Below are 9342 nucleotides of genomic sequence, written 5' to 3'. Positions count from 1 at the left end.
ACAACCAGATGTGAGCATACAGTGTTTCAGAAAGAAAATGTACAAGGTAGAGTTGTATCAACTTTTGAGGTGGTAACATTCAGCCATTTTAACCCAATTTTACTTTAAAAAAACAACAACACAGAAACCAACCATCCACTCACCCTCCAATATGAGAAAAATCTTTTGGCTGCAAAGAGTTTGGGTTAAGGGCTCCTGAAGCTTGGAGCGTATCACTGCTCCTCCAGCAGTACTACTGGCCCAGAGGCAACTACAGTTGCAGTTACTAACTCCAGCAGGTCCTAAAAGCAACAGATGAGCATTCAACATCCATTTGATAAAGTATTATCAGTGTGAAAAAACACACTCTCTTTTTAAATGGTGGCCAACTTCAGTTTCTGAAATTTAAGAGCTACACTCTGGATCAATTAGCAGGGGTGAGTGAAACACCAGGGAGAGGGCAGCAAATTCCAGCAGCACTTTAGACCCATCTAAGCAGACGCTACAGTCCTCCCTGCTACCAGCCTTCTCAGGTGTGCAGTGAGGAGTTGGCTCGTTTGGTTTGTCTGACATACCCTCCTGTATTAACAGGGTTTACCTGTGGCAACGGCACCAGTGGCTTACGAACGTTGTCCCCTTCTTCTCCCGAGGAGTCATTTACCACATCCGCATTCCAGCTTTACTGCTGTCCAGATTCCTTCCCTAAGCGCTGCGCTCTGTGCTGGCCTTACAGAAATTCACCTTGGATCCATTACTGCTATTAACCACTCTCTCTCGTTACACGGAATGACAGAACGGGTGAGGTTGGAAGGGGCCCTGGGGGACCTCTTCCAGTCCAACCCCCTGTTCAGAGCAGGGTCAGCCAGCAGGTTGCTCAGGGATGTGTCCAGTTTTGAGTACCTCCAAGGACAAAACACTGCAACCTCTCTGGGTAACCTGCTCCAGTGTCTGACCCAGGATGAATTTTTTCCCCTTACATTTAAATGGAATTTTCTGCATTTCAGTTTGTGCCCACAGCCTCCTGGCCTGCCCCTGGGCACCACTGAGAAGATCCCGTCTTTGCCTTCACTCCCCCCTGCCAGATATTTATACACACAGATAAAACACCCCTGAGCCTTCTCTTCTCCAGGCTGAACGATCCCAACTCTCTCAGCCTCTCCACATAGCTCCAAGCCCTTCAGCATCTTCATGGCTCTGCACTGGACTCACTGCAGTACGTTCACGTCCCTCCTGTACCAGGGAACCCAGGACTGGACCCAGTACTCCAGCTGTGGTCTCCCCAGTGCTGAGGGGAGGAGAAGGATCCCACCCTTGACCTGCAGACGATACGATGCTGTTCCTGATGCAGCCCTGGAGAGGCTCTTGGCCTCCCTTGCTGCAAAAGCAGACTGGACTTACAAAGCTGTATGTGCCGTCGAGTGTTACACATACATGGTGTCTTACCCAGTCAAGAAATACAGATGACAGCACAGTAGCCAGGAACGCTGAAAGCCCAATTCTTTGAATACGTATGTTATGAAACTCAGCTGAGGTTTTTCAATACAATAGTGAAAATAATGTAGTTAAACCTGTATTTCGACATTCAAATAAAGGCTGTTTTCAGAAAAGGTGAAGGCATAGAAGGCTCGTCTGAGAAGAATAATTATAAGAAAAAAAAACCCCGCCAAACACTTAAGTAGAAGGCATCTTGCCATATATATCACAGTCAGCAGCGCAGCTTAAAAGAAAACTGAAAATCCTTCCCAGGGGGGTGTCTGTAAGTCCCACTTACAGGCACTATGGCTCTATATTACATGAAACTACACCATTTGAATCAGGATAAAAACTAAAAGTAATTTAACAGCTATTAAAGCTGTTAAGGATACACATCACGTTATTCATTTAATGCCAGTAATACCCCATTTCATACCTCACCGCTTATCACTTCTGGTCTGTAAAATACAGAGCACCATTACCTGGAAATTCCTATTTCTAGAACAGCGAAATATAAATTTCCAGATATACATTTCCCTCATGATTCCAGAACAAAGAAGTGACAGTAAAAGTCTTTCAAAGCAGAAACCTGCAGTTATGATACCTGCTAGACCTTCAAGGCTTTCTATCTGTGCAGAAAGATGGCCTCCCATATGAATACCAAAACAGACTGCAAGGAAGCGAACTACTAACACAGGCAGATCACTTACTCGCCCTTTCATGACACAAGGTAAGATGGATTTATTCCATTTATTTTGAAAGAGACTGGTTTAGCAAGGCTGGAGACTCAAAATCTTCCATGTAAGGCCCAAAGCAACATTTGTAGCACTTTACTAATAACATAGAAGCTTTATTTGGGAAAGACGACCTGCAACTTTTGCAGAACTGCTGGAACAGAGAAGGCAAATGGAAGTAAACATCTACTTACACGTAAGAGCAAGTTACAGCTTTGGGGAACACATGAAGGGGTTCAAAGATGGCAAGAGGAAAAAGAATAAACTGCACAGCTCAAGCTTAAGTTTTGTACCCAACAAGGCAGTTGGATGAAGAAGAAAAAACAAACACAGCACTTCTCTAAGTCAATGGAGAATGCAACAAAAAAGCTCACTCTCTCTCAATTTAAGAATGCACATACCCAAATTACTGTCTGCTATTCGCAAATGGTACCCAACAGGAATAACTAGGCAATGCCTTATAACAGACCAGGTAAAATTTAAAGAATGGGGCAAATCCCAAAGCACATGGCAAGAGATGTAACACACCCAACCTGCAGTTTATCTTGGGCAGGATAAATTAGAAATAAAAATTCTTTAGGTTCTTTCACATTTCCACAGGATCACCCAAGGCCCTAATTTTTCATAAGTCTAAAGATTCAGAAAAGGCCATGGTCTGCATATTCACTCATATCAAAAGAAGTTAGGTATCCAATGGTATTCCGAGTAGGAACCTCGCTGCATCTTTAAGCAACTATATATCTGCAGGATTTGGCCCCAGGTCCCATCCACTCAATCCTCCCGCATCTCAATTTGCACTACTGTAAGAGGAGAACAATACCTCACAGGGCTGTGCAGCTTACCTGCTTAATGCATGCAAAGCTCTTTAGCACTCTCCTCCAATCCCCTTATTGATGTGCAAATCATTGTATTCTTACTGTTCTGGGATAATGACTTTAATTTGATGACTTACAGAAGGAGGCCTCTCAGCAGGGACATTTTCATCTGAAGGCTCCCTTACTGGGCACTGGTGGGGGTGAGAATTTTGATAGCGAAGCTCAAAGGACAGATGCTGAAGGAATCTCTCTCTCTTTGCTTCCTGCCCTATCACAACCATACTGTGATACCTTCTCAAACAGAGAATTTGAAAGAGGCACTGGAACAACGTGAAAGTGAATAAAGGACCTTGAAATTAATTGTTTAAGCCTGAGTTTGTCATCTGACTAGGAAAACAGACATCTTTTTATGATAGGGTAGGTTATAGTAATCTTTGTTTATTTGGCTTTTAACATAACCTACTCACGCAACAACAGTTCATGACCGATCAATTAATGGGACAGCTCAAAATGGCTATTCCAAGACCGTTGCTTCTCCTGTGTGGTTTATGCCATTTGGAACACTATTCTTCAACAGTGCACCATGCTAGGGATGCTGCTGGCAGAAAGCCTATGTTCAACTCAGATGCTGTTCACATGCGTGGTTGCAATTGTGACTATAAGCACCTGAAATAAGTGATCCATGAGATAACTTAACAGGACCAGCTTCTCCCAAATGCATTTTGGAGGTCAACTCCAAGTGTTCAGACTTTTGACTCATTTCTGCAAAGAATATTTTATTGTAACTCTCAAACTAGAAAACATTCATCAGCAAATATCAAGCATTATTTTTTCCCTCATTGGTATTTTACACTGATGGCATCATTCACATCGTTATACCTATAATTTAGTTAAACACTGATAAAACTATTTTCTGGAGCAGATTTCCTATTCAACTGCAAGACCTTCAAGGTTAGCTTAAAAGGCCTCCATACAAGTGGATCTTTTATTTATCTTTTTCCACAAATTTAATTTACATTTTTAATTACTGTCTCAAATGACAAGATCTACTAGTGGTAAGAAATGCATCTTTTGAAATGGAAGTTACTTTCGGTGTCCTTTTGAAGTGGCTGTGCTAATGCATATTCTCACTGAAGAGGAGAAGTAAGGAATAGTTAGGCTAAGAAACAGAACCTTTTCAAGGCCAGTACGACAGAAATCTTACTAGTGATTGAACTAATTCCACTTAACTGAGGTGAAAGTACATGTTGGAAACATAGTATGAACAAAATGCCTGCCCACCTTCTTACAACCCCCAAAAAGGGGAGGGGGAAAAAAAAAAAAAAAAAAGAAAAACTCCACCCCTCACTCAACAGAAAAAAACCCAAAAGATGCTACATATCAAAGTTTTAGTAATACTTGTGAGCCATCCTGTTGCTGGGAACTGCATTTGAACTGTATTTTGAGCTAATTAGAGAAGGAGTGCTGTGTATATGCAAGGTTCCATGTGTATGACAAGCAGTTAAAACTGTACTTTACAGATTTTGGTATTTCCATGGATTTTTCCATTGCCATGGATTCTTCCTTTTGTGATATGCATCTTGTGAGTTCATGATTAAATATAGGGTAATATCAAGAAACAGAAAACTATTTTTTAAATATTTCCTTTTCTATTCTTTGCTGGTTCAAGTCAGTATGCTGATAGTACATGCACTTCTCCACTTCTGCTGGTAGGTGGTGGTGGTGGTGGTGAATATAGTTTATCCCTTCTGACCCAAAGTAGGGAACAGAACGGAAAAAAAAAACAACTTATGTTGTATTTGCCTCTGGCCTCATCACTCTGTAGGATGCTCCTTGCATTGAAGGAGAAACCTGTGAGCAAGGGAGGTAAAACAATTACAGCCCAATGTAGTATTCTAAAACAAAGAGCGGAGAACAACTGTGACAGCAATTGGAGTAGCACTCGGGTTTTTATCTTCTCATTACTAGTCTCTGGAGGGAATATCAAAGATTAAGATGCCACACAACATCTCTGAAAACAGAGGAGAGCTAAAGCATGACACACTCATTGAGGCTTACATTTTTCTACACTGCTTCTGTTTTATTTTGATAGAAGAATGTCCCTTCACAAACATTCAGCAGTTTTACAGACGTTTACTGAAGTCTGCCAAAACATAACTGTGATTTGAATTACTTAATCCAAGTCCATTTTTTCCAATGTAGTTGGTTTAGTAACCAGATGAAATACAGATATTAATATTTCACTGCAGAATTGCAAACACCTTTTTAAGTGGAGAAAATATTAAAAAGTTACTCTAGACATGAAGCTGCTGTAGTGAAAGACCAGACCAAGAAAAAACACGCTGCCATGCCTTCTAAGTTGCTTGCATTCTTATAGCAAAGGACAGCTATAATCCTTTTAATAGATGTGCTGAAACTCTTAATAGAAGTAAGTATTCCTGAGGAAACAGATTTCAGGTACAATTCAAATATCATAGTTCAGTGGGAAATGACTTTTCAGGCAACGTGTAACATGATCTCCACAGTCTTGTGATCGTGACAAAGAAAGAAAAGTACACCTAACCGGGAAATTTTTCAAATGGTAGATTTGCATGAAAAACTGCTAGAGTAAAGATCTTTATCAACATAAAATTGCATGAGATACTTAAGGTATTTTAAACGCTCGCAACCCCCAAAACACATCTGCATCATAATTTTAAATAAAAACATGTGATATAATCAGAATTATTTGCTTATGTTCACCTCTGAACAACAGCCAAAGGTAAAAATGAAACTAATAATAAGAAATAATTACAGTTTATGCCAAAAAAGCAGCTTTGATGAGATTTTAGACCTACAGCCTACACAAAAAAAAAATTTGAAAATAAAACCTTAAGATACATTTAAGAAGCAGTTTTATTTTTTAATAACTTTATCTCTAGATCAAAGTTCTTACTGCAAGCAAATACTACAAATACAATGAGAAACTACACAAATTTTCACGTGATTTCAGCTCAGCTGCATATACTGAACAGAAGCATAATGTGACCAAGTTTTCAAAAATTATTCATAGCACTAAACTTAAAGTCAGGTTTTCTTTACCAGTAACTTAGTTATAAAGAAGAAAAAACCAAATCCAAACAATGTTACCGCTCCCATTTTTACTAATCTTTTTTCCAAGGTGAGTGCTTTTTCTGGAAGTTTCACTCGGGTGGGGTCATTCTTCTGCTCATGCTGAGGGAGATATTAAGTTCATGTAAAAAGTGCAACAAAGGAGAAAAAGTTACTGTGAAAGCTTCTTAAGTGTGTGATCAAGTACCCAGTCTTAAGAGTCTGCATGTATCTAGGATTGATATTATTTCTTTCTCTGTCTGTGCCCTACTTCAATTGAAATAAACGTGTGCAAACCTTTATCTTATCTGACAATCATTCTGTAATATATGTATTAGAAAATCAAATCGTTTGTTTACAAACTTAATTCCTCAGGAGTAAAACACACTGGTAATAGATGCTAAAAAAATCTAAACAAAACATTTAAACTCCAATGGTCAAATATTTTAACCAGAGCTTTTACCATTTAATTACTAAACCAACTATTTATTAAAACAGCAAGTTAAATATGTAACAGATTACTCTCCCTTGAAATTAAAGGGATAGTGGAAAGTACCTTACAAGTGCCTGCTCAGACACATGTGGAAGCTGAGTGGAGCCTTGTCATGAAGTGCAGCAGGGTTAGGTCCCCGATTCCTACCTTTGTTTTTAAAGCTTGGAAGGCCATCTCATTTACTGTGCTTTCAAAAATTATATGCTACAGACAGAACATGTACTGCTGGCAAGTCTTGTAACAACTACGCTTAGCAAACAGTACTGAAGATTTTAAGGGAATTTATACAAACTTATTATCTAAGAGGTTTAACTGTTTCACTTAAATTGGCACTTCTCATAATAAATGTTTTGATGTTCTACTCATTCAGGAGTGCCCCACCATAAATTAAGTAGCACAAAATTGTTTTGTATTAAAGTCTTCATCAGTGAAATTCATAAAACACCATCATATTTTAATAGAAAAGGAATTGCATTTTTTAAATAATTAGAAGGGTCATGTTTAATACTGGGTACAGAGCCACCGTGCTTCATCCCGACAGCCATGAAACCTTAAGTACAGCTGAGAGCAAAGTCAAGTGGCACCTAACTCAGATTCCTCCAGCCCTTATAACTGGCCTGCACATACAGGAGGCAAATATATACATACAATTGATTTCTGCATATGCAAAAAAAGGAACACAAATAGCTAAAAAGTTCTTTGCCACAACCTCAATTTACCTCTTAAACATATTTGGTGTTAAGTGATTTATTGGGAGAAGGCTGTTATATTACATTAAATTTACTTAAACTACAGGAAATTGCATTAGTAGCATTATACTCAAGGTCTGAGTTCCACATGGCTTCGTTCAGCAACAGATTCCTTTCTGACACTGATGCTCCATTTACTCTATCCCAGCGGCCATTCCTTTTACTAGCCTATTACTTAAAATGACCCCATCTGACAAGAGCGTGTCATTGTGTTGGTTTGAGAATGACTGATGTGGTGCTAACATCTAGCCTTGACCTCTCCCACCCTCTTCTTTTGTCACTCTGCAGTTATCTGGGATGCCTCCCATTCAATCCATAAAACTTTAGTATCTTCCTTGTAAGTCAATAATTCCAAACAAAAGATTCCTTGATTAAGAAGGAAGAGTGTAAGGATTCAGAGTGGTATTTAAGCCACAGTGGTTGTCCAAGAGCACAGGGATACATTCCACTTAATTCTTTGCTGTGGCAGGAAGAAAAAAGATTGACTGTGCTTTCCTTTGGAGACTGTCCATGCTGCTGTGGAATATTCTAGATTATTTCTCATTCTGTTCATGGAAAGGTGGAAGAGGGAGAGGTAGATGCAATGTCCAAGCTACAGACAAAGAGCCTGTGCCAGACCATGGTACAAAACATTTCACTGATGGCTGTCACATTTGATGTTGCACACAAACTGGTACACAGTATTTAACGGCCTCACTCACACATACTCACCTTCTCCACCAGGTCCTTCAGTTTGGTAACTTCCTCTCCCAGCTTTTCAACACTGCTAACCAAGTCTTCGCAGACTTCAATAAAAATTTCAGTCGGTGCCCACTGTAGTACTATCTGTTAATAGTTACATTTACTTGCCAGAATTACTGTAGACTGTAATTTAATATTCTTTAGTTAACATATCATAAAAGACAGTGTCAGAAAAAGTTTATAATTGCATTTATGCTGGGTTTTCATTGTACGATTTATGCACAATATGATCTACTATTCTATCAATCTCTGTGAGAACCTTTCATCACCTTAACTCCCCTATCAACAGAAACATGAAGAAACAGATCTATCTCCTTTAATTGAGTGGCTTAACTCTGAAATAAATTATTTTTAAAAAGTGTCCTTTAGAGAAAGAACATTGGGCAGCTCTATATAACTATACAATAATCAAGATGGTTGATAAGTATTCATATTTTTCATTTTACAGGGTAGAATAATATTCTAGAATAGAATAATACACTCTAAATTAATCATTCTTTCTTTAGTTGAATACCTTGTGAGAATTTTGGAGGAAATGCTTATTCATTGTCTGCACAGGAATGGTCAGCTTACTACACTCTTTATTCAACTTCTGAAGAAACTTGAGGAATTCATCTCCACTACAAAAATAAAATTATATTCTGTTATTTGTTAAAAGCTGTAACTTTTTGCAAACTAAATACTATCTATGCATTGCCAACATCAGCCAGTGAGTGAATCAGACATGCAGTTTCATTGCATAAAAAAAAAAAAAACAAAAAACAAAAAACCAATCCAGTGTCACTTTAACACAGGGTAGTTAAATACTACATTTAACATCTTAGCAAGTTTTGGGGGATTCTTCTCTTCCCCCCTCCTTTTGGAAGGACAACAAATCGTTAAGTTATCTGGAATATCTAGCTAGTAAGACACACCAAAAACTGAAAAACTGTCACCCAAAAGCTTTTCAGAAACATTCTATTAACCTCCATTTCTGTTTCTAACTCTCATCAATCCTGTATTATCAATGAAAACATTTCATTAACTGCTGCATATGTAATTTTTAACATACTATGCATAATAACTGCAACATTGTTTTCCTGCGCACGTGTGCATACAGATCACAGTCTTGCAACACCAGAAACACAGAATTTATAGTCAATTTTATGTTGACATATCAATACTCCTGACCTCCAGCTTACACTTTTGAAGATGTGAGGAAAAAAAATACTGGTTTGCACTTTGGAGTTAGGACTGAAATGACTAGTTTAGAGTCCCTTTGTCTCCAG

At 38.6% G+C, this 9342-nt stretch overlaps 1 protein-coding gene across 2 annotated transcripts in view; it reads right to left on the bottom strand.

Moving 5' to 3' along the window:
• Positions 1-5106: 5106 nt before the first annotated feature.
• ASZ1 (ankyrin repeat, SAM and basic leucine zipper domain containing 1) overlaps positions 5107-9342 on the bottom strand; it is a 40793-nt gene continuing 36557 nt past the window's right edge. Inside the window, exons 11-13 of one of the 2 annotated variants that reach the window (XM_054844713.1) lie at positions 8589-8694; positions 8045-8158; positions 5107-6214 (exon numbers count right to left, since the gene is read on the bottom strand). In XM_054844713.1, coding sequence (XP_054700688.1) covers positions 6068-6214; positions 8045-8158; positions 8589-8694 — 367 coding nt within the window. In that variant the 3' untranslated portion in view covers positions 5107-6067. The remainder of the gene's footprint in view (positions 6215-8044; positions 8159-8588; positions 8695-9342) is intronic. The other variant, XM_054844721.1, reaches the window with a different exon arrangement.

The sequence above is a fragment of the Grus americana genome, chromosome 1, assembly GCF_028858705.1.
Source record: "Grus americana isolate bGruAme1 chromosome 1, bGruAme1.mat, whole genome shotgun sequence".
In the NCBI taxonomy this organism is placed as follows: domain Eukaryota; kingdom Metazoa; phylum Chordata; class Aves; order Gruiformes; family Gruidae; genus Grus; species Grus americana.
Note: the sequence above shows the minus strand (reverse complement) of the source record. Positions and strands in the feature narration are given on the sequence as shown.